Genomic DNA, 26,539 nt, shown 5'->3' with positions numbered 1-26,539 from the left:
CATATTTGGGGGCAGGAAGGGTACAGTTCAACCCATAACAGGAGCTGTGGGTTCAAGGAAAGGGTTTTCAAAGATAAAGATGAGAAAGATGATCGACTTGTTCTTCTAAAATAACATTATTTAAAATAGTAGGCAGGCCCTGGTTCTTTACAACTGAACAGAAAATCTGATTATCTGCATCCCAAGAAAGGCTTGCCAGGCCTGACATATTTTTGATACTCTGCTTTGATTCAGTGAGTTGGAGAGGGACACAGCCCCACAGCATTAGCCAAAAACATTCTGGTACTATCCGTCCATCACATAACTCCCCAGGTCACGTCTCCCCGATCAATAAGAAAGTGGAATCGATGCCCATGTCAAGCTGCCCTTTAACTCTCAATTACAGGCACTGACAAAGGCGGCAGTTATGCAAACTCTAAAACTAGCGAACGGAAACTGGCCACCTGGCTGGAATTTGGTTGGGTGGGGTTTTTTTAATGATATTTTTCTTAGGCAATTTGAAAACATTGTTTGAAATCCCTCAGTTTATATCAAATGCAAGTAGGAGTCCAAGAAGTAGCCTAGAAATAGCTAGATTGGCAAAAGGAAGCCTGCCTGAGAGTAGATAGTCAGTGCAGATAATCCACACGTCTAACCAAGAATGACCTATACTTACAATATCGATAATAGGCTGATCCAACACCAAAGTATTACTATTCAAATTTTTCCTTAAACAATTCCAGCAGAGAATTAGTTATCATGTAAATTGCCCCTCATAACATGTATGCATTCATTAACTTTTCCCAAAATGTTTGTTTATTACCCACTCCTCCCTGACTAGGTTAGCATAGTTTCCTAAGCATGGAAATTTAGTTAAACTCTAATCTAAAAACTCCTATAGCCCAGCCGGACGTGGCTCAGCGGTTGAGCATCAACCTAGGATCCAGGCTATCAGGGTTCGATTCCTGGTCAGGGCACATGCCCGGGTTGCGGGCTGTAGCCAATCAATGACTCCCTCATCATTGATGTTTCTATCTCTCTCTCTCTCTCCCTCCTTTCCTCTCTCTGAAATCAATAAAGATATATTTTTAAAAATAAAATAAAATAAAAATAAAAACTCCTATAAAGAATGAGCATGTAGTAGATGTCAAACAGTTGCTGATGCCTTGAGACACCTCTGATTCTCACTCTCTTTGCTCTTTACATTCACAACTGCTGTATTCCCTTGCAGTATTGGAAACCAAGGGTGACAACTCCTAGAGAGGCAGAAGACAGCGACATTATCAACAGGGGAGAATGCTCTTAAAACAAACATACAACTGTTTATACAGATGGATGTTGTTCTATTCAAATAAGCAACTCAAAAGCTACCATTTGTTCCAACAATATCAATTATTACTCAGAACTTCTGAAAGGCTCTTTTCTATGGTTACCACCAGATTGTGTAAAATATTTTGCATTCATCAATTTAGCAAACTGTTATTTAGCGCCTGCCATGTATCTCATGTTGTGCTAGGTGTCCTTGAGTTTTGAAAGATTCCAGAGTCATTCAGAGCAAAATCAGATGAATGACATGGTTAATTAAGCAGGGTAATGCTGTTTGGCATCAAAAAACATTTTGCACAAAAATATGCTGCCAGTCAAAGTGTAATTCACTCTGCATGCGTCAAACACAGCCCTTCAGTGGCTTCCGATTCTTCAGAATAAGTCTGGCTGTCATGGGACCTTGGAGGTTGAATTCTTAGTAAAAACACCATTGATTTAAGAGAATCTATCTGTTCTTTCTTATTGTGTGGTTGCAGCCATTCTGCTCCCTCAAGCTCAAGGCTCCAGGAGACACCGCCAATCAGACACGTAGGCTGAGCCCACCAGCTGTCATCGCTATTTCTTACCTTCCTCAGAGACTGTCAAAATGTTTCCAGTTTCTCTTGAAAGATCAAAACAAACGATGGGTCACGGTTTCTATGCATCACTGCAGGTCCACAGCACGCTGTCCACAGAGCTTCTCCTCACGCCCACACTGTCCTCTAGAATGAGCCCATTTCCTTCCCTAATTTACTCTTCAAGAAAGGACGGGTATGAGCCAGCTCCGCGGGCAGACGTGAGTGACTGGATGGCCCATTTATACAGCCGTATGGCTCCATGTTCTCCCCACCACCCAATACCCATGTCCTTGAGTGTCCTGACGCTCATCCTGAGTGTGGGCAGACCCTGTGGTGTGCTTCTAACTAACAGAATACGGCAAAGGTGACGAAATGCCCATGTTACGTAAGACTGTAACGTCTTTCTTGCCCACAGACTTTCTCTCTCGTCGGCTTCTGTGAAGCACACTGTTCTGCTGTGAGCTGCCCCTCGTGAGGACCATGTGGCAAGGAACTGAGGGCAGCCTTAAGCCAACGGCCAACGAGTCCTGCAGCCCTCAGTCCCACCACCAGCAAGAAACTGAATTCTGGCAGCAACCATGTGAGCTCAGAGGCAGGTGCTCCTCTGGTCTAGCCCTGGAACAAGCCCGCAGCCTCCGCTGATGCCTGAGAGCTGACCCTGAAGCAGAAGGCCTAGGCAAGCTGCGCCTTAACCCTGCCTCATCTCCATAAGCCTTTCTCACCATGCTGGTCGTCCTGCTGCTTTATTTAACTCACATAACATGACTACTAATTTTCAGAAACTCCCAGGACAATTCTACAACTGCCAACAGCAGATACATATTTTAGTGGTCAACTTTGACACCAGTATCTCAGCGCGAATAAATGTGTTGTAACATGTCACAGTCATGCCTGTGCATCCTCCGCCTCCACGCGCCAGGTGAGAAAGCCAAACACCTTCTTCATAGTTACCTTCAAGAGTAAACAGGAGATCCAAAACAGGTAAATCCATAGAGACAGAAAGCAGCTTTAGTGGTTTCTAGGGCTGGAGGAAGAGAGGAATGAGGGGTGACAGCTTAATGGGTACAGGCTTCCTTTGGGAGTGATGAGAATGTCTTAGAACTAAATAGAGGTGATGCTGGTACAACGCTGTGACTATATGAAATGCTACTGAATTGTATACTTTAAAATGGTTAATGGTTATTTTATGTTACGTTTTTTACCGCAATAAAAAAAATTTTTAATGTAAAAAAAAAAAAGAGTAAACAGAGTGAAGTAGAGACCCAGAGGCTTTGAAGGGTTCAGAGAAATATCTTTTGAGCCACAAAGGAAGGACAGTCTGGTCACTTTTCTATGAGGAAAAATCAAAAGTCACTGTACCACATACTGCTCCCACATACTATATTCAGGGACCCTAAGAGGTCGCTGATTATAAAACTTATCACTGCCATTAAAAATATGCATTGACTGAAATATTTACCCATGATTGTAGAAGCATTAAAATGCAGAAATCATTGGTATTAGAATCAAAGGAAAATACTATCACAAATAACCATAGTTACTACTAGTGTAAGCGGATACATTTTACTTCACTAATCTACAGTGTAACTTAAAACACAGTGATATAAAATGGAAAAATCATGTAGACTGGAAAAAATGCATAGAAAAAAAGTCTGGGAGATAACAGGTCATTCATTTCCTCTGAGTAGAGAGATTGTGGGTGAATTTTCCCATCTCCCCCGAACATTTATGCGGCAGGATAGTTTCCTTTCCTTTCATTTTAATTTTATCTTTATTATTGACACTGTTACAGACAGGATGACCACAACCATATTAACAAACCAAAAACCTGTGCACAGAAACAAGATGAAAAAATATATGAAGATGTTAACCACAGTCTTTGGATGGTGAAAGTGTGAGCAATTTTCTCTTCTACATCGATTGCTGCAACTTCAAAGTTTCTATAACGAACAGTTCTGTGTTTATAATGGAAATATACGTAATAAAGGCGGATTACCAGGACACTATGATAAAGGTCGCTCAGGGTTTCCTTTCCTTCCATCTCCTTTGTTTCCCATCTTCTCCTCGCAGGAAGGCGGCCTTCTGGCCCCAGACGCGACCCTTACGCAGCAAGAGGGGATCGCAGTGGCCACAGAGAGGTTTGTCTGGCTAGGGCGATGCTTCCCTCTGAAAACCTCATCGCGTCAATAAAAACGTACCGAGGGTCCATTAGGAGGTAGGCCAGGAACAACTGTGGGTGTGAAAAGTCTCTGACTGTGACACTTTCAACCAAGACCATAGGGTGAAGCTGGAGCCCCAGCAGGAGAATTATAAAGAGCCAGTTTGGCTCAGTGGTTAGAGCGTCAGCCCATTGACTGAAGGGTCCCGGGTTCGATTCCAGCCAAGGGCACATACCTCGGTTACAGGCTCAATCCCCAGCCCGGGTAGGGCATGTGCGAGAGGCAACCAATCGATGCATCTCTATCCCATCATTGTTTCTCTCTTTCCCTCTTCCACTCTCTCTGAAAAGCAATGGGAAAATATACATATATATCCTCAAGTGAGAATTAAAAGAGAGAGAGAGAGAGAGAAAGGGTGGAGGAAACCAAGAAAGACGGACTCCTGACCACTCATGAAGGGAGAGAGTCAGCAGCACAGCCTGAAAAGCAACCTGATGTCGAATGTTTGCACCATTTGCACTGTCCTCTGGCCTCCAAGTGAGTCTGTGGTCTGCCCTAAATAAGGGTTCCTCCTGGTGATGGGCAGAGCCAGAGCCTGCCCAGCTGTTCCTGGGCATAACACCAGGGTTATATGCTTTATCCAGAATCTTTGCTTTGAGCACCCACTGCTTCAGAGTCACAATAAACAAACAAAAACAGGGGAAATGAACTAATATTAACCCTGGCCTTACTCCTTTCAGCCAACCAAGCAGATGGTTTTAGGAGGTTAGAAGTCATTATCTGCAAAAATGATGGCCTGATGAAAATATATGAAATAAGAACTCCCAAGAGGAGCTGAAATTTCACTTCAAATAAAGAAAAAAGAGAGAAATAATAAGTGAAGGAGAGTGTGACACTTCTCTTTGGAAAGTGGTGGCTTTTTCTGAATTCTAACCGACCGCATGTCACTGACGCATCATTTAAGTGGCCTGGGTGGTTTTCCTTGTCAGGATAATAACGGATGTGACGCAGTGCTGGAGGACTACAAGGAAGCGAGACTACCAGGCAGACAGGCACTGCACAGTGACCTTGTAAAAGCTTTCAGTTCTTCTGATTATTCACATCCCTGAAAATGGATATGTCTGCAAATTGATTAAAAATCAACTTTGGAAATGATGCGGTGGATTATCAGTTTATTTCTCTCCCCCGCCAAACGAAAAATTTTAGTTGCTGATGCTTTTGCATTAAAGGAAACATTTATGTTCCCACCTTAAGCTTTACACATTGATTACCACTCACTGACTAGAGTAATTGCCTACCCTTGGGGTACGTTGAAGTCCTGAAAGATGTTCTTTGCTTCTCAGAACATCACATCACCATGCCTGTCACGATGAGATAGCATCGTATTTGCCCTGCTCAGCTGAAACTGAGATATTTCACTAGCTCTAATGATGTCTCCCTGACAACCAATTCATTTGGGAATGAGCCTAATGATTTGTCATTGAGGGACATAGAAGTTGATTTCAGAGAACTAAGAGCCAGTGACAAGTTGAACAAAACTACCCTTGTCAACTCATCCAGCAGGCATGTGTTACAAGGAAAGTGTTCCAACTCTTGGATTTGAAGTGGCCTAGTCAAAATAAAGTTATCAACTCTCACAATTTAAAGATTCCCTGGCCATCAGCTCAGAAAGTACCTGAAGATATCAAAGCCTTGCCTGGAAGGTCATCAAGCCAGCTGTATCTCCCAAGTTTCTTCTTTCCACAGTTACTGACATTTCCAGAGATGAGAAAATCTGCAGTAACCACTTCCATCCATTCATGTAGGCACATACAATTCATTCATTTATTTTAGTCTATCAACAACCACTTATTGAGCCACTAAACATGCTGTAACTATGATGGGTCATAGGGAAAACAAAAATGAATAAGACATGACGCCCTGACTTCAAACAGCTCACAATCTTATTAGGAAGACAGACATTAAATACAACGTAACACATGTGCACGAGGCTACAGAAGTATAAACAAGGAAGCACCCAACTCATGAGAATTCTCCCAAATAAGACAATATTTGCATCAGGTGTTGCAGAGTGAATAGGCATTCTACAGACAGACAGAGGAGACATGGGAAAGAAAATTCCAGACAGAGAAACCTGGACATGCAAAATCTTAGCAACACAAAAGGACATTGCACACCCAGTTTGAGAAGAGTTCGGTGTGCAGGGATGTGAAGTACACACTCGGCAAAAGAAGAGATAGCAGAAGTTTTAGGAAGGCAGATTTGAGGTCCAAATGTGCACAGCCTCAAAGGCCATTCCGAAGAAACTCATTTCATCCCATAGGTAAATGAGGTAGCCAGCAGGGGCTTTAATTTAAAGGGGACTATGCTGTCTTACTCGAATTGGTTCTCTCTCAGAACCCGGCATAACACCCTCTCACAATATAAATACTTGTTCAGTGGGGTTGCTGCTGCTCAACGGACATAATCAGATTTGTGCTTTAGAAAAGTGTCACTGAAAACAGTGCAGAGAATGGACTGAAAGTGGAAAAGACTGGAAGAAAGGAAATCGGCACAGAGGCTCCCGCAATAGTCTGAGCGAGAGATGATGCAGCCTAAGGAAGGTGGGATGGCAAGGAAGGGCGAGCTCAACAGTCACTTAGGAAAGAAAATGAATGGGACTTCGCTCGCTCCTGCCTGGATGTGGGAACCGAGTGAAACAGAGAGAAATTGGAAAGGACACCCAGATTTCTATCTTAGACAAGCGAGTATTCCCAAAGGCTAGGTACCCCTCTCGGCTCAAAGAAGAGGAGATTGATAGGATCCAGATTACAAGTGGAAGGGTTAGACTTGGACAGGGCCTGGGTCACCTCTTCTTTAGAGTCAAAAAGAAGATCGGTTGGAAGTGAGCACAGAAGAAAATACACAGTGACCTCAGGTCCGTCTAAGGCCCCTTTATATGTATGAAAAAACTAAGGCTCAGAGCAATTAAGGGAGTACTTACCCAAGACCACACCATACATTAGAAGCAAAGCCAGAGCAATATAAAAAGTTTCCCCAGGGCTCCTCCCATGATATTACAATGTTTCCTTTCACAAATTAAGACAGTATCAAGCACTTTAACTTCCTGAGCATGGAAGTGGAAGAGGGAACATGTATGTAAATTAAGAGAAAATATGTACAGCTATCCCTTTCATTATTCTCGGCAATTTGTTTCATAACCTGGTACATGGGAACATTTACTTTCTTTATTCTAAGGGAAATATTTGGAAAGATCAATAGACAGTCATACTAGCCTTGGAGCCATGATTTTTGTAATGTAACAAATAAATGTTTTTGAATGAAGTACCCCGGATGAGTACCCCAGAGTTAAGTTTTTAAAAAAACGAATTCAGTTTTGTAATTTCTTAATTGAAAAGTTGTTACTGATGCATCAGAAGACATTTCTGCTGTCTTTGTAATACAATTTTTAAGTCTTCTTAAAAGGAGACATTCAGATTTACTAACTTGTTTTTTACTCATCCAAAAATCAGTATTTTGGACTCTTAATAAATTGAATTAAGGGTTTCAAAATGTAATTCATGAGTGGCAGGAGATACAGCAAATATTGAACAGAATAACTTCATGTTCCTTATCAATATTTCATTCCTTACTATCTGCTTAAAATGTCGCAACCCAATGCATGGCCAGTCCTTCCCTCCGGCCAGAATCACGTGACTGTCACCAACGTGACTCCCGGTTGTGTGTCAGGCTGACTCCAACATCCTGAGGGAATATGAAGCTTCTCCTTCAATCCAATTCCCTTCCATTCAAAACCCCAGTGAGGAGTGAAAGTAGAAGCAAGGAAAAGACAGACTGCTTCAACACTTAGTTTTATCTTCCATATTCTACCCACTAATAAAATATTCAAGACTATTTGTCAAAGTACCTGGCATATAAAAGACACTTAAGCAGTTTTTAATCTCAAGTGAGAAGTAATGATGGTAAATATAAATCATGGTTAATTTCCTAGATCTTTACAATTATCTAAGTAAAATTAGGAAGGAAAGTAGTCTTTATACATTTTAAACGGTGCTAATGACAAAGGAAGTAAATTGAACCACAACAGGAACCCGTGAGAATCTTCAATAGAGTGAAGGGATCCAGGCGCTGGCTTCCTCATTTGTGACTTGGCACATGCTATGGGCACCTTCCAAAACAGCATTTTATCCCAGAGACCATCCCTGATCCCTCCTCTCAGCCAGGTCCCCTTGTCATCTGCTTTTATTTCATCTAGCACATGCCGTACAATTGTACTAACTTCTCTGTACCGTAATTACTTTTTCTTTTCTTCTTTTTTTTTTTTTTTTTGGCTATTATCTCTTTAATTGCCTATCTTTCTGACCAGACAGCAAGTTCTAGAAAACCAGACTACCTGTACTGTTCATCACTGTAAGCCCAGAGCCTGGCAAGTGCCTCACACTTAGTAGGTGCCCAGTAAGGACTTCTTGAATGAACAAATGGGTAAATGAATGGAATGGAGTGATTTGCTAAGTCAACTTTTTTTTTTAAAGAGGCTTGTCCATATAATAACATAAGTTATTGCAAAATAATAAATAGTAGCATAATGTAAAGGATTTGAGTTTGGGGCGGGGAAGAAAGCTAGGTACTCGGTTAAGTTTAACAGCTACTATGTTCCTTTCCCTTTGCCTCTAATAGCCTTCGGGCCAGAGCTTTCCTGGGTTTTAGTTGACTGCAGCGCCATCTACTGCTGAATTGGAGGAAGATCCACCTTTCCACTTGCTGATTGCAGGTGGGGCCTGAGACTAGACTCGAGGATGCTCAGGAGTCACCCTGCCATCCTGCATAATAATTCTTACAGACCATTATCTCCACTTCACAGATGGACAACTTACTGCATGTTTCATTAACATATCCCGCCGCAAATCAGGGACAGAACCCTCAATAGCAACTCCTGGCTACAACACCCCTCACGGGAGCCCCGCTGAACATGAAGGAATGACTGTAGCATAGCAAATGCCTCGCTAGAGAAAATGCATCACTAGCATAGCTCCTCTTTATCTGAACACCACCTCTACGACTCTATTTGGCTTTGAGAAATTCTCACCTCTTTAGGAATTTGCCCCATAAACTGTGGCAGCTCCAAACAAAATGAATGGGGGGGGATCAGGAAACTCAGAAGAGTATAAGGAAGCATCCTCATGCCATTTTGCAAAAATAATATACTCCTCCTATTTTTCTAGTTGGAGTAAGAAGTCCCTCTGTGTTAGCTCATTCACGGAGGCCAATCTGCTGGTTAGGCTGTAAGAGGTGCAAAAAATACGAGAGGCAGCATTGCTTGGGATCACAGATGAACACATCCCAAGCTGTACACTCAAATGCTTACAGAATTCCAAATTTCACACAGGACTGTGTTTATTGCCTGAAATAAAGTAAAAAGTGACACACCACCCACCCCAAGCTGCTGTCCCCTCAGCAGGTCATTCTGTTGACTGATGCCCACTCCAGTGTGTGCACATTCATGCTCATTGCCTTGAGTTTTAAAGCAAGCACTGTCCTAGCAAGCAATCCACTGTCACTTCTCTTCACCTCCTTGGGGGATCTCAGAAAGAACGGACTTATTTATTTCATCAGGAAAGAAATCGTCTTTCTAAAGCTGCAGTCTACCTTTAGACAGACTTACTTTTCAACTCAGGCTTAGAAGACATATGACGATGTGATAGTTACTAGCCAAATAAGACGTTCTGTAGGTGATCGAAGGGAAATGATAAAAATGTACGAATGACAGTAACAGACATAATATTCTTTACTGTATATCCCAGACAGCCAACTGATTCTCACAAGAATGCTTCCATGGGTTTTTGCCAGCTTTTCTATCTATAACTAAACGATGGCTGCACTTCATCGATGGTTTGCATCCCACTCCACTAACTGTTCTCCCAATAAACTTAAGTCATTCACTGCTCAACGATGCCTCATTCCACTACGAATTATATTTGTCAGTGCAAACACACTGAAGAGCACAGAGATAAAATGTAGTAAAATAATCAGAAAGTGAAAAGGTTTCAGTATGTTTGCCTGCATTTTTTAAATAATTCACTTAATTTTAAGTTAACATAATTTGATTTTTTTGTAAAATTTTTCTTTTTTTTTTAATCCTCCCCTGAGGATATGTTTTCATTGATTTTTTTTTTTTAAGAGAGAGAGGGGAATAGAAAGGGAGAGGGAGAAGGAGAGGGAGAGGGGGAGAAAGAGAGAGAAAGGGAAAGAAAACTTTGATATGAGAGAGAAACATAGATCAGCTGCCTCCCCTATGCACCCTGAACAGGAATGAAACCCACAACCTAGGCATGTGCCCTGACCAGGAATTGAACTTGCCACCTTTTGGTGTAAAGGACAATGCTCCAACCAACTGAGCCACCGGGCCAGGACAATTTGATTTTTTTTTTTTAATGGGTGTGTTTAACAATTAGCTTACAAAATTCCTGAAGCTTGAACAATCAGCTCTTGCAATTCAGCACGAGTTGGCTCCAGCATGGCACTGGAAGAAGCTCATGAAACTGTGAGAGAAATTCAAGTACATGTACACATTCAGAGCGGCATCTTTACAACCAAATAGACGTGGGCTTAACTCTTGGCTCTGTCACTTACTGGATATATGAATTTAATCTTCAATTTATTCTTACGCAAAAATAGTCATCATGGAAACGATCTGTCTGAGTAGCTGGGTTCACAGTAGTAGGAAGATTTAGCAGGAAGACTAGACACAGGAGTCGAAGGTGGCCTAGTTCGCCCTCATTGCTCCGCTGCAGGAAGGTAACAGCCAGGCGGTTTTACTTTTGCAGACACGAGGGCAGAGAGGCATGGAATGCCCTTGTCACTATCATTAGGGTAAAAATAAATGACATAACACAAATAAAAAATTTTTAACAGGGCCCAAACTAGCTAGTCTAAGGGTCTAAAGAAGTCCGCCTTTACCAGAGGATAGCGAGGGCCAGCCAACTGCAGCTTTAATGAAAACAGATGCTATAAAATTCTAACTCCTTTTTATCCTTTTTTTTTAAATCCTCACCCAAGGACATACTTAGAGAGGGGTGGGGGGGGAGAGAGAGAGAGAGAGAGTGAGAGGGAAAGAGAAAGGTGAGAGGGAAACATCAATTGGTTGCCTTTCCTACATGCCCCCACCAGAGATCGAACCCGCAACCCAGGTATGTGCCCTGACTGGAACCAAACCAGCACCCCTTCGGTGCACAGGACGGCGCTCAACCAGCTGAGCCCCTCCGGCCGGGCTCACTCCTTTTTAAAAACCACCTTCTGGACCCCTTAATCTCCCAAGTGAGGCTTCCTCAGTTTCTCAGACAAAAGGCACGTCCGCTGGCCCCTTGCACCCACAGTGTGGTCCACAGACCAGCAACATGGGCACCTCCTGGGAACCTCGTACAATTGCTGCAAATGCCCCACCCCAGGCCTCCTGAATCAGCACCCACATTTTATCAGCATTTCCAGGGGATGCGTGTGTACGTTAATGTTCAGGAAGCACCGCTCTGGCTTCTTCCTAAGGATTATGCTCATCTGCATAAAGTTATTAAGACATCATGGTGCAGAGAAGTTGAATATAAACTTGCATAAGGCTACAGAATAGAACAAAACACTCAATTTTCAAGTTCATAGCTTACGGCTATTGCCTTTGTAATAAATAGCCTCCAGGTAGCTGTGTTATGATTTTTTTTCTTTCTTTAACAGAATTCTATGATCATCCTACATGTTCCGAACATTAAAATAAAGAATTAATGTTGGAGGAAAAAGCCTTAAAGGCAAAAATGTAGAAAAGACACAGAAACCTCATCTATAGCCTGAAGAAGTAATATCTGAAAAGTAAAAAATGCCAATCAATTATTGATGTTGTCTCTAAGGCGATCACTTCAAATCTCCTCACACTACACTGGTTAAGTCTAACAGCTAATTATGAGTTGTGCAGACAACCACTGGGTCATGTTGGAAAGAACAAATCGGCAAAGGCCACTAGAAATCCTCGTCGGGTTTTTAAATAGTTCAACTATTATACTCTCAAGAACATCTAGATTTTCAAATTGATTTTTGGTAGTGGATTCCCTTTTCTCAAATATAGTCCTACCAGGAACTCTCAGAGGTTTTGGGGTTTTTTTCCCCACAGCAGATGACACATCCTGCCTCACATTATAGATCTTTCCTCCCATGACTCATATGCTCCCAGAGAGCAGACACTGTGTTCTGCTCATCACTAATGATCTAGAAATAATTTATAAATAGCAAAGTTTTCTGGGGTGTGCCTGATTAAGGTGAGTGCACCTGGAAGGAGACCTCCAAAAGTGCAAAGTGCTCACCAAGCTGGTTTTGCTTCAGCGAAGCTGAATTTACCACCACCTGTTCCACCTCCACCCCGGGGGGGTCATGTGACGAGTTCTCACCCATTGAACCCGAGTGCAAGGAAAATGAGTGGGTTCCAGGCTGAGTTGTTCTGAGCGGCTTCCCTAAGTTCTCTCCTTCTCCTGCCTTCCAGCTGGATGCAGGGGACCCAGCGAGGTTGCTTAGGCCCACGAAGATGCTGGAGACACTCGGGGGCAACGTAACCGAGTGACAGTGGGAACCGTGGGGAGGGCAAGCACAAGTAGACTGTGTGAAGCCAGTGACACTGGAGTTGTTTGTTACAGCAGCTGACCTTCCCTGACAGATACAGGCCACTTATCCAAAGTCCACCCCGCGGTTCCTTTAGTAAACAAGTATTCTTTCACAATATAAATGCCTTCAAACAAATCAGGGTTACAAGGTATTCTTACATTAGTATGTAAGAAAAAAATCTAAACTTTGGAATAAAAAAGAGATTATTGGATATCCTTTTAACGGCATGCTGAAGCTTCTGAGAAGTGTCTGATCCTATTAGGGCTCCGCACTGCCTTTGGGCTATTTTACAACCCTTTAAACTGTAGATAACTGATTCTTCTCTAGACAGGCAAACTTGACTGTCCTGTGGAGGGTCAGCCCTTGCTCCTTGGAAAAAGTGAGTCCTGCATCCATCTGTAAGTTCATTTGAACAGGCCTTGCCTCCAGGTAACTGTGTACTGAAACGGGGAGAGATTAGGAGCAGACTAAAGCCTCTTTGGGTCCCAGGGTTGTCCTGTGTGGGTGCCACTCATGCTCAAAGGAAGAGGGTGACGTGAGGATGCCGAGGACAATGACCAGGGAGAAGGAGAAAGAGAAGATTCCACTAAAAACAAACTTCTTGGACCATGATTTCTCCAGGGGTTGCCTCCACCTCCTTTTGATCAGAGGATTAAATACGAATGGTCTTTATATCTCTCTGTGGTTTCTCACGGCTGAGCCCTGAATGGCGAGGCCTACCTGGCAACAACCTCCACTCAACCCTGAGCGCACAGCCTCCCTCATCCATCTGCTTCCAACAAGCAGGGCTCGGAAGCCCAAGGCCTTGGTCCTGCAGGATGTGCAACAGGTTATCGGGCTTGTGATAAACAAGCCCAGGTGGGAGTTCACCCAGTGCCTATGGCTGATTTCACATCAAACTTCACACAGCTGGAAGTCGCCAACATTACTTTGGGTATTTATCCCCAAGGAGCCATCAAATCCATCCTGTTCCAAATAGCTGCTGTCCTCTGTCAAGAGGAGCAGCTTGAAATTCGAATCCCATTATTTCAGAAAGATTTCAGCCCTGCAGGAAAACTTACAGATGGAAGGTATAAATCAGAGTTCCCTTAGCTGTGAGCACGCCTCCAATTTAAATTCCTTCCCTGGGTCTTGATGAGGGGTATGTCCGTAAACATCTTATTTTGGAGATTCTTCACATGAATTGAGACTGGGACCCCTTGTTAACCATAGATCTATACTTTGTGCCAGGTTCTGTGAAAGAATCTTTCTGTCCAACAGAAAAGCAGGAGGTTCTGAGTTAGAAAAGCAGGACCCAGTGGTTATGAATTCTCAAATGATGAAGGTCACTGGCAGACTTCAGCCTTACCTGCTCATGCAACATTTAAGGCTTCAGCATCCTTCTATGGGCCCAATGGGAGATGGGGGGGGGGGGGGGAAGCCACTTAATTGCTCTAGTTTCTGAAATGCAAAAGTTAAGTATGTTCTTTCCTTGATCCAGATTAAATAAGACAAATAAAATTGGGGGGACTCCGAATGTTTCAGCTTCTTAATAGAGTGAGCCAATAACATCCGATTAAGTAATCGAATTAAGCAACCTGAATTTAGCACCATCCACCTCCAAATAAGAGGTAAGGACACTGTTTTCACTACGTCCTCAACTTCTGTTCTAGCATAACTGGAAGCCCTTTAACATCATCTTTGCTTACGTTCCTCTGTGTTTTTTAAAGAGGACAATTTATGCTTAGTTTCTTCCTTTCTGAAAATTTCCTCCCAGTTTTCACAGTATATCTTCTGGTTTAATTCTCAGAGAGCCTGCTAGACGTTTTCACATGTTAATAATTCCCCAGCTGAGCCTACAAGTGCATTCTGATTACAGAGAAATGAGTTCACAGCACTCTCCTCCAATATAAGGTGCCTTATTAATGTTTTTATTAACTGTAGCTGATGAGGAGATTGTTTCCTGGCTTAGTTCCAAGGCTCCTTTTCTAGCTCTCCAAAGGAAAAGCGACTGCTAAATTTTCCCATAGAAATTCATTCCTAGTGAAAGAAATGGGATTTTTTCCCCCCAATTTCCTAATTCAACATAGTTTAATTATGTAAATACAGATAAAGGTGTCAGCTTCTGGAAAGCATTAGGTCTATTATCTCATACAGATCATTAAAAGAAATAAAGATGAATCCTTTGAAGCTGAGATATTTGGGTTTTGGTATCCTAATCAACGAGTTAAAAATTCTTTTTAGTGAACCTTTGGTACAAGAATCCAATATCAAGGACCTCCTACACCGCATTAAAGACATGAAAAGAGAAAATTTATTTCAAACCAGGGCTCTAAAGCATTTAAAATACTACATTATAGGTGTGATTTTGCTGCAGCCAAAAGTGAGACACAGAGGTGAGATACAACTCTCTGATGGGGGAAGCAATGAACCAGTGGCAGAGAGAATCAGAATTAATAAACTTCTCAGTTGCATCTAAGTGATGCTATGGCTGTTTTTATTCTTTAATAAAACTTATCAAAGGCCTCATCTCTATTAAGCCACCTCAGTAACTATTTGGAAAATTTTTAAGTGACTGATCACTGAGAGAATACAATCATCTGGTTCTCAGCTGATTCAGATGGTAAGGATTATGAAGGTAGTTGGTCCAACATTTCCAACAGTGTAGAATCATTCAAAGTTCATTCTAAAATGTTAGATTACTTTCCACAAAAGAGAAATGGCAATTATGTGACATGATGCTAAAGCTAGGGGGGTATTCATCTTGCAACATATAAGTGTATCGAATCAACACGTTGTATACCTTCAATTTTCGGAATGTTATATGTCAATTATATCTCAATAACGCTGGAAAATAAAATAAAATGTTAGATCATGTTCCAGAAAACCTAGCCTCAAAATGTTATCTATTGTTTATGACCTGAAGGCATGCTGTAATTAGTTCATTACTAAAGAATTTGTAGATGTAAATTTGAGGTAAGTAAAGAGAACCAAAGAAAATTAAGATCAGATGAAGCTCTACCTGCCATGGGATATATAAGCTTAATGTCAGTTATAAGCATTATGGGGAGCCCCCAGTATCTGCTCACTTATTATCTTTTCCATGAATCTCACTCACTCCATTTAAAACCCCCACTCCATCACCATGTTGCTACCAGGGCAGTTATATAAGAGACTCCTGCCTAACTGGCCAAGTGCAATAAAGCATCCCGATCCCTCCTCCCAACTGTGCTTGACAGTCTCAGGCCCAGGATGGCTACCAGCTGGAAAAGAACCCTTTTTAAGCAACCAAATGTACTCAATGCTGACTACTAGATGCTACGAGGGTTTGAGGAAGTAATGAGCAAAATGAGATAGTGCCCGGCCGGGCGTGGCTCAGCGGTTGAGCATCGACCTAGGATCCAGGCGATCGGGGTTCGATTCCCGGTCAGGGCACATGCTCGGGTTGTGGGCTGGGCAGCCGATCAATGACTCTCTCATCATTGATGTTTCTATCTATCTCTCTCTCCCTCCCTCCCTTCCCTCTCCTCTCTCTGAAATCAATAAAGATATATTAAAAAAAAAAATGAGTTAGTGCAGTGAATGGAAGCTGAGCAGTACTGACAATAACTGCTGGAAGGGTTTCCCAAGGAAGGAGTCAGTATGAGTTAGGGCTGCCAGGAAAGGCTTCGGCAAGAGCTGGGTACAGACAGGTGCATGTCTGCAGAAATGCATGTTCTGGTGACGGTGACAATGGACCACTGAAGGCACAGGCCGAGGACAGAGCACCTGGGAAAACAAAGTGGGAACACAGACCCCAGACAGATCACAGAGGCCCTGGAATATAGCAGGGATAAGTGTATAAAAGAGACTTTTTTTTTTTTAATCCTCACTTGAGGATATTTTTTCATTGCTTTTTAGATAGAATAGAAGGGAGGGGGGGAGAGGGGAGAGAGAGAGAGAAACATTGATGTGAGAGAGACACATCGATGTGAGAGAGACACATGGACTGGCTGCCTCCAGCATGAGCCCCGAGCCGGGGCCAGGGATCGAACCTACAACCCAGCTCCGTGCCCGTGACAGGGAATCGAACCTGTGACCCCTTGGTGCACGGGCCAACACTAACTACTGACCCACACCAGCCAGGGCGAGACAAATACATTTTAAGAAATGTTTCCTATCTGTGAACTGTCAAATCCTGAGTTCCCTGATCTAAATCTCTGATTCCTTGTTTTAACATTTAATCCCTCCTTCGCTTTGGCTACACAGGATTTTTACGTTTCACCACCAAGCCTTAGGATTTCAAAAGCCTTGGCTTCCTGGGGCCAGCCTGAGACGTTGGCAGTTGTTTTCAATCACACGGAACCTACTACTTCAGTACTGGGGAGACCCAACTGGCGTGGGGTTTTATTTTAACACCCAAGGCTGATTTCCCTCCCTCAACACAGGAACATCTCAAGGAGGCCCTATGCCTGAGGGAGTTGGCTGCGTGCTCTGGACATACAAAATCGTACAAAAGTGTGGCTGCCGCTATGCTATAGACACACTCTCTATTTTATGGATTCCCTCATTAGCATTTGGGACTCAGAGTGGACTTCTCACTCATTTTCTCAAAAGAAAGCTTACAAGGAGAAAAAGGGAATGTGCAGTGTTCCACAGCTGACTTGGGCTGAAGTAAATGATGTGTGTGTGTATGGGAGCTGAGGAGGGAGGGAGGGAAGGGGGGGAGAGAGAGAGACCTGAGTTCTGCTCAAGATTTTCGGTACAAAAGTCCAACCAATAGCTGTGGAAAATTAGTACCTGTCAGTCTTTTAAAAAATTTAGCACAACCCACAAAATTATCCATGCCATCAATCCTTGCCTCTTTCCAAATAGCCAACATTTTCTGTTAAAGGAACACAAAAGTTTGACTGTAGCCAATATACAGAACTATTCATCAGCGGTGTCATAAACATAAAAATGAAAGAAAAGAAACAGAAGAAACCCAAAACACTAATTCAAAAATATATGCACCCTTATGTTCATTGCAGCGTTATTTACAATAGCAAAGATCTGGAAGCAGCCCAAGTGCCCATCAGTAGATGAGTGGATGAAAAAGCTGTAATCTATAAGGCCATAGAAAATAAGGAAATCTTACATTTTGCAACAACATGGATGGACCTGGAGTCACTTATACTAAGTGACATAAGTCAGTCAGAGAAAAACAAATACCATATGATCTCATTCATATGTGAGATAAACCAACGAATAAAACAGAAACAGAGAGAACAGACTGACAGCTGGAACTTGGGGGGCTCGGTGAAAAAAGTGAAGGAATTAAGGAGAAAAAAAACAGAAAAGAAAAAAACCAGAGTATATTAAAGTGTTTTTAGGTCAGCACCTGGTTTTCTTTAGGCATGGCCAGTTCTCTTTTTGATTTTTGGTTCATATAAATTTCCGTATTTGTGGTCCTCGGTACACACCTGCGAGCACAGTTGGAAATGGGCAGCAGGAAGTCTATTCACTTTTACGTATTTAACCTATTTATAACCTACCTCAAGCTATAAAGAGGATCTAAGCCTTCTGACAAAGATACCTCCAATATAACAGGAGAAAAATCTTTCACCACAGACGTATGAACAGATTTTTCTCCCTTAGAAACCCCAACTACTGCTAATCTGCAAGCCAGCAACAGCTCAAATGGAAAGATCTATGAAGAGATACTCTCTTGGCCTTGGAAAGCATCCTCCCCGCAGACCCAATTTCCCTGCGCACTCATGCTCAGGAGGCAGGGAGAGGCAGGGGCCACAACCTCTAGTTTGAACTCTGGTACCAGGGTATCTTGCCTGTATGAAGAAGGTGGTCTGCAGCCAAGTCTTCTGCTCCTCCTGTCTAGGAAATATATAATTCAGTTCTTTCCAAAGAAAGAGAGCATGGTAGCACCCTCAAATCCAGAAGCCCTGGGGACCATCTGGGGACCAGGAAGAACCCCACCAGGTAACTGGCAAGATGCCCACTCAGACCGGGAGATGCTCAGTCATCCCAGATGCAGGAATCTAGGTACAGGCTCCACGCCAGATTTAAGAGTGTGTAATGTGACTGTGGGTTTTCTGGGAAAATTAGAGCACAAATATGGACTTTAAATTTGACCTCTATAGGACTGTAAAAAAGCTAAAAAAAAATTTAAGATACACTAATCCAATACACAAAAGACCATGATGAAAAGCAATGTAAATCTTTGCTAACAGGGATTCCATTCATAGAAGATAGAAACACTTCTTAAAATTCTTTCTCCATCCCCCTGCATAAACAGAAGCTACCTCACCCCAAGGGAACAACCAATGGATTGTGTCTAGGACAGCTGTCTTCTACGGCAGAACCCAGGCATCAGCATTTTTATAGCTCTCTAGGTGACTCCGATGTGCCACCAAGACTGAGAACCGCTAGCCTGCAGGCTTTGGCCAATCTGCCACTCACTTTGTGCTGGTTACATTGGATTAAGGTTTCATTCCCCCCTCTCCTCTATATACATATTTAATTACATCTGCCTGGCAGCTTCCCCAGCAACCTTTTTAATCCATAGTTTAATATGTTATGCATCGAAATACACTGACATTTGCTGCAATGAAGAGTTCCTTGAAATCTCACACTTCCCACTATCTTTTCACGGAGCATCTTTTTTTTTTTTTTTTTTTTTTTGCTGCCAGAGCCCATGTTGCACTATATTTAAGTGTTCAGTCTTAGCTACATAGTATTTTGAAAGAATAAGAGAGAGGACAACGAAAAGAAAGAAGAGCTGACACATTTTAGAGCTAAGAGTCTGACTTTCTTACGGTCCATTGCTCGGTTTCTATACGGTCCAAACGCCACACCCTTGGCCTGCAGTTCATCCCACCTCCCTACCAATTCAAAAACACATCTGTCTTGGGTTCCTTTCTCTTTAACCTTAAAATCCTGTAAATCACCCACTAATGAACTTGATAAATTAATACTAATAAATGATGATAAATAAATGATACTATCTTAATGGGTTATCTACCCAGATAGCAGATCCGCATTTTTCTAAGGCCTTCTCAAGATGCTTTATCTCAATCCAAAGGAAGGCTCTAATATTTAAAAGTAGGCACCATGTTTAGGCAGGAAGGTTGATATAAATTAGAGGGCTGGGGAAAGCACCCCTGAAGTCACACCTCACAGATGGCTGCCCACTCAAGGCAACCCCTGGTTATAGTGATGATTCAGGTCCCTGCTACGGATTTGCTCAGCCACTGACTTCACATCTATGGGGCCGCTCTCTGCCCCAGGACAATTTCTCTCTTCATAAGCCAGACTCCCAGTATTTCCACAACATACAACAAACACTTGTAGGTACTCAATGAATGTGTAATTAAAATAATAGATACATGAGTGCTCTTCATTCCTTTGCTTTCCACAAACATCCTTAGAAAGCTAATTGAATATCAGGTTTGTTTAAGACCTCCAGAAAAAAATATTCCATTTCCTAAATCAAGAGCCCATTCTAATATTTGATGCAGGTTTTTGAAGAAAAGTGAAGAGAGCCATAATAATTCTGCTCGTAACTAACTGATGGCTTTTGGAAGATATGTCCATCCACGGCATCAACCAAACTGTAAAGTGCCCCAATGCAGTCTCTTACTGAGGAAGAAAATGGAACAATGCCACCTTCAGACCCTCATCCAGAACTCGCAAACTCAAAATATACTTAAAGATTTTAATTTTACAAGACTGCTCGTAGGATTCCTAGAGGGTAGAAGAGACATGGGTAAGTATCGGCAACAAGAGAAGAAAACAGAAAAGCACAGAAATCATGGGTGACAGGACGGCTGATTGAAACCCACCCCCATCCACGGCACCAGTCATGTGATCAAATTCCATTTGCCAATGATTGTTTAGAAATGACCTAATGTCGTTTCAATATGACCTAATCCTGGCCAATTAGAAGCAAAAGGAATTCTACTTGGGGAGTCTCAGAAAGGCTTCCTCTTTCATAAGAAAGAAACACAGTGAAAAGGAAGTGACAGTCTCCTTTTCCCGAGACACCTGAAACTGCTGCAGGCATTGCAACTACAGAGTGGGGCAAATGTAGGTTTACAGTTGTGAGTACTTGAAACACAGGGTTTATTCTTGTATTATTATTTATTAATTGTTGTATTATTTTCCATACAATCAACTGTAAACTTACTTTTGCCCAACCCTGTATAGAGAGGCCAGCCTGGGGGCAAAGTCAACGCACCAGGGAGGACAGTGCAGCAAGCTGGAAAGACCTTGAGTCAGTTCATGACAGTTGAGTTACTGAGTCAACTGACCCAAGAGCTCTATCTCTGGACTTCCTGTATTGAGAGAAAATATATTTCTTCACTCTTTAAACCAACTGAAGTTAAGGTTTCTGCTACCTGTATGTAGTTCAAGGCATCCTAACAGATATAGAATATAAAAATGAAAGAATCTCCTGGTATTAATTACATTGGAAATGTTTAAACATTAAAATGGATATGTTGACCCAACTTGGGTCATATTGACTTTATACTTCAAAAAGGATAATTGTGTGATTTATCATAGTAACAGGAGAAGTGGTGTGGATCAAGCATCTGCTCTTTGTACAGGTTCTTGCCAGTAAATCTGAAAATGAACTTATTAGATCATAAAAGAAATTGATTCTGTACATGTGAATAAAGAGCTTACTGTATGCCACTGGCATTTTACCAGTCAATCCACCTCACCCATCACATGGAACTTTTTCTCCTGAGTCCCTCTATCCTGACAACACAGTTCATTCCACAGTCAAGCTGAGCTCTCTCCTTCCAAAGCTCTAGAGGCAACGTGTATATGACAATTACTGCTTCGCCTCAGAAAGTCATCTAAGTTTTCCACTCTTCATAGGAAATGAGACTATAAGCTATTCAAAGAATTTGCATTATTTTTAGTCAATCCCAACTACCCACTTCAATCTGTTCATTTTTCAACGTTTATGTGGTTTTAGCATTTGATTTAGAATACCATTCACATTGCCACATAAAATGTGACAATCTATAAAAAAATAACCCACTCACTTAAAAATAGGAATGAAGACGATGGCCAATTAAAGTCTTATTATACTAAATAGGTTTACTTTCTAAAGGGTCTCAATGCTTGCATTTTTAATGATTCATTAAGGAAAACCTACTGAATTTTACAATGTTCACACTCTGACTACAGCTGCCGTACAACTCTACTTTCTAAAATGATGCCGCTTATAAAATACTCATTGAATCTGCATCAGTTGCTTATTTCTACTGCAAGAAATTACCACAAACTTACTGCCTCAAAGTAACAAGTTCATTATCTTACAGTGCTACGGTCAAAATCTGAAATAGGTCTTGAGGGGCTGAAATGAAGGCGTCAGCAGGGTTCTGTTCCTTCTGGAAGCTCAAGGGGGGGGGGTCCATCTCCTTCCCTTTTCCAGCTTCTGGAGGCTGCCAGCATGCCTTGGCTCCTGGCCACATCACTCTGACCTGTGCCTGTCATCACATCTCCTTCTCTGACTCTGACCTTCCTACCTCCCCCTTATCTGGCCCACCCAGACAATCCAGGAAGACATCCCCATCTCAAGATCCTTAATTTGGTCACATCAGCAAAGTCCTTTTTACCATGTAAGGTAACACAGTCACAGAGTCCAAGGACTACAACATGGACATCTTTGGGGAGCCGTTATTCTGCCTACCACAAAATTCATCACAAACAGGGGAGGTTTTCCTTTATTTCACCTAATCTGAGTGCATTTAGGAAACCGTATCAATTAATATTGACCCAGAAGTTGTTACTGGTTTTCATTTATGAGGAGATACTCTTGTTACTCCAAGGAAAAGTCAATGAGCTAATAAAATTTCAGTCCCAGACACCACTCAAACACAGTCTTCCCACAATAGGGAAACCAACAGTTTGACAGATTTGTCCCGTGTTTTGGTTCCCAGAAAACCCACAACGCTAAAACCATGTGGACAAAATGAATTTATCAGGAAAAGAAGTGACAGTAAAAGGTAAGAGACATTTAAGAAAATGGTAAACTATTATAACAGGGGAAAATCTGATATAAAACAGATGTCATTGCCAACCCATCTGTATGCACCGTGCTCTTTGAACCTTCCAATGCCTTTGTGCAAATTCTTTCTTGGGCCTCCTTCCCCTGCAAGCTCTCTCTTATCTACACATTCTACACGTGACAGCTCTGCACACTCCAAGCTAATATAAATAACCCCCTTCTACATTTCTGCTCTGCCCTCTTACAACTACTTTTATCATAGAAACCCTCCCTGCACTGAAACCTTGATGAAATGGGCTCTGCTCTGATCAAGAAAAAGCACTGCCTTGTTTTCCTCTTTTCCAAATGCCATGCAAAGTTCCAGGAACATAGTAGGTGCTCAATTAGGTTTGTTAGATTAGAAAAATTAATTAACCAAATCTAAAAGACGGTTCATTGAAGATTCCTGTAAGGGAGAAAAGATGGCTTTAAACATTCTCATGCATGTTTCTTTAGTTCTAGAGATTATGAAAAGGATTCCTCCTCAGACTGCAAACCTTTAAAGGTTTTACCAATTCCAGCTTGAACTTAAAAAAGAGCGCTTGTTTTAAGCTACCCAATCATGCGATAAACTGGCACTGTGACTTTCCCATTCCATACTCATTTGAATGCACTCACCTTTCTCACCCCTGATCTAAAAGAGAGTTTTCATGGGAGGAGAGGAGAACACTCTTTAAGAAATAAGATGTAGCAGGATTCTAAATTAGAAGTTTCAGCCAGGCACCAAGACACACTGGTATGATATTCCAAAGTGACATCCCTGACCAGCATCCATATTTTCAACAAAATCCCCCAAAACGAGTTATATGACTGTTAAACCTAACTTCTGCTACCCTGAAGATGACAAATGGACCCAACTGTTAAGGACAAAGAGAATTTTCTTTGGAGAAGACGTCTCTTTACCTCAGGTCAAGAGAGTGAGGCCTCAAGGAATCACCCAAAGCTTAATAGCGTCTCTTCCGAAAGAGCCAAGAGAAGACGGACAGGGGGCCTCCCTGCTGACAGGGAGGAGAGTGCCCAGTGGGTGTCAGCCTGCCTCCGTGGCGTCTCTCACGGAAAATGTGGGCCATGCCCGAGAAAGCAAGCGTGGGGCTGTCTGGACACTGGCTGCTCAAGCGAGACTGTCCGGCCGTGGCAGCCACAAGAGAGAACAGAACGGTCATCAGACTAGATTGTCCCCTAGGGAGTAACGTCTAAGAGGACAAAGGGGACAAAATACATTGATTTCCCGACTGCAGACCATTCACCCTGCTCATAAGGCACACCGGGTACCCCGTTTCCTCCCGCTGGGAGGCCCTCCCCAAGCTAGGGCTGCCCTCCAGCTGGACAGGAAAGAGGGGATTCCTTCCAAAGGCTAGGGAGCCACGCTCTGGGGGGGCAGGCGCAGGCTGTGGGGAACCTGGTTACCTAAGAGTGTTAAATATAAACACGCTGAAGAAAAACCTGATAACTGCACCCCAAGTGGACCGTCCATAAACTCGAACAGAAAATCCACCTTGCACCACAATCGTGTCCCCTTAGAAAGGCACAAGGAGGGGGGCCCGGAAAGGGGCGGCTCGCGGCTCTTACCCAGGCCCTGGTTCTGCTCCTCCCAGGCCAGGGCACCTGGCACCTGGTAGGTGGCGCCCTCCAGGAGGTGCAGGCGGGCCTGCTGGGCACCCGGCTCCTGGGAGGGGGCGCCCGGGAGGGCAGGCCCGCGGGGCTCGGCGTCGGCCGCCAGGCCTTCGTCCAGGGGGTCGGCGTCCTCCTCGGCGTCCTCCTCGGCATCTTCCTCCTCCTCCTCCTCCTCCTCATCTTCCTCCTCATCTTCCTCCTCGCCGTCATCACCGTCCGGCCCCTCTAGACAGGAAGAGATGAATGAGAAACACCAGGAAGCACAGCGGCTGCCAATGAAGCTTTGAACCGACCCGCACACACCCCTCTGCTGGGCCTGGCCTTCTAAAACAAACTCCACAGCCAAGTTGAACCATGTGCGTTTGGGGGTTTTGTGCCCATCATTTTTTTTTTTTAATTTTTATTGAATGTATTGGGGTGACATTGGTTAATAAAATTATATAGGTTTTCAGGGGTACGATTCTATAATATGTCATCTGTATATTGCACTGTGTTTACCACCCGAAGTCAAGTCTCCTTCCTTCACCAATTATCCCCACTTTACCCTCTTTTTTAAAAAATATATATATGTCTTTATTGATTTCAGAGAGAGGAAGGGAGAGAAAGAGAGAGACAGTGATGAGAGAGTCATTGATTGGCTGCCTCCTGCACGCCCCCGGCTGGGGATCGAGCCCGCAACCCGGGCATGTGCCCCGACGCCATGATCTCCTAGATCCTAGGCTGATGCTCAACCACTGAGCCGCCCCCGACAGGGCCCCACTTTCCCTCTTTTACCTCCCCATCCCCCTTTCCTATGGTAATCACCATGCTGCTGTCTGTGTCTATGAGGGGGTGTGTGTGCGTGTGTGTCTGTGTGTGTGTGTCTGTGTGTGTGTGTGTCTGTGTGTGTGTGTGTGTGTGTGTGTGTGTGTGTGTGTACACGAGCGCGCTTAATCCCTTCCCCTATTTCACCCAGGCCCCCAGCCCCCTCCGCTCTGACAACTGTCACTCTGTTCTCTGTATCTATGAGTCTGTTTTTATTTCGTTTGTTAATTTTGTTCATTAGATTCCACACATAAATGAAATCATACGGTACCTATCTTCCTCTGACTGGCTTATTTCACTTAGCGTAATACTCTCCAGGGCCATCCATGTCACAAAAGGTAAGATTTCTTTCTTTTTTACGACTGAGCAGTTAGTACTCCACTGTGTAAATGTACCACAGCTGTTTTATCAACTCATCTACTGATGTGTGCCCATCCCTCATCTACGTGTTAAACTTTTAAAATCACAGTTCTGTCAGATAATTATTACGCATCATGTGTATTTGGAGTCAACGTTCAAGGGATATGAATTTTTTTACTAGTCACCTTTATATTTACAAGGTTAGAAAACAACCCCTTCCTGTTTTCTGGGGGTTATTAAAAATTTATCCATTAGAAAGCGCACAGAAAAGCTAACAGAGCTTAAAAGGAGTGCCCCAGTCCCTTTATATCTTACAAGACTAAACAAGGTAACTCATTACTTTGGTACAATTTTCTTTTCCTTCTTCTTCCACATCAGGGTGCAGAACTTACCACCCTGTTAAGTGAGAGGCACCTAAACCCACTCCTGAAACTTCTCTTGACAGAGGCGTGGCCCACACAACTGGAAACAGCTGCATCAATGGTCCAGCCCAACTGGAAAGGGAACTGGGGGATGGGGTATGATCAAGGACACTCAGAAAAGCAACATGGTTGAAAAATCATTTTCGTTACTGTCGCCCTAAGAGTTAAATTCACGACTTGTCATTTTCAACGCTTCAGGTGGGGTAAGTTTAAGAAACATAAGATCTCCAACTTCATTTTGCTTCACCAATTTTAACTTTTTGGAACACCATGAGGCCCCACCCTCCCCACGGATGGGCCCCTGAAGCCACCGAGGAATTCCCAGACTCTCCTTTGCTGCCTCGAGACAATTTTCCCCACACACATCCCCTTTCATCCATCATTTACAAGGTTGTTGCTGTGGGGTTTTTTTACTTTTAAAAAAGTATTACATCTAATCTTTTTCATTCCTGTCCTATAACTTTGTAGGACTAATACCTGCCACTATTCCAAAAATTCAACGAGTATTTGTCAAGCACCTGGTTCCCAGTGTAGGAATAGGCAAGAATGTCTCTGCCTTCAGAGAGCTGATCTGCCCAACCCAAGGAGACATCCAGCAAACAGACAGGTATCTGATACAAGTTCCACCCTGATTAAAACTCGCAAAGACAGAAGGTGCCAGGTGCT

The 26,539-nt window shown here is 42.9% G+C and overlaps 1 protein-coding gene across 4 annotated transcripts in view; it reads right to left on the bottom strand.

Annotated features, from left to right (window-relative positions):
• Nucleotides 1-26,539, bottom strand: part of ARMH4 (armadillo like helical domain containing 4) — a 91,879-nt gene that overhangs the window by 32,230 nt on the left and 33,110 nt on the right. For all 4 annotated transcript variants that reach the window (XM_087820221.1, XM_087820224.1, XM_087820230.1 and 1 more), the window contains one exon: nucleotides 24,243-24,512. In XM_087820221.1, the coding sequence (XP_087676347.1) occupies nucleotides 24,243-24,512 (270 nt within the window). The remainder of the gene's footprint in view (nucleotides 1-24,242; nucleotides 24,513-26,539) is intronic.

This window comes from Miniopterus natalensis, chromosome 1 (genome assembly GCF_054644295.1).
Source record: "Miniopterus natalensis isolate mMinNat1 chromosome 1, mMinNat1.hap1, whole genome shotgun sequence".
In the NCBI taxonomy this organism is placed as follows: domain Eukaryota; kingdom Metazoa; phylum Chordata; class Mammalia; order Chiroptera; family Miniopteridae; genus Miniopterus; species Miniopterus natalensis.
Note: the sequence above shows the minus strand (reverse complement) of the source record. Positions and strands in the feature narration are given on the sequence as shown.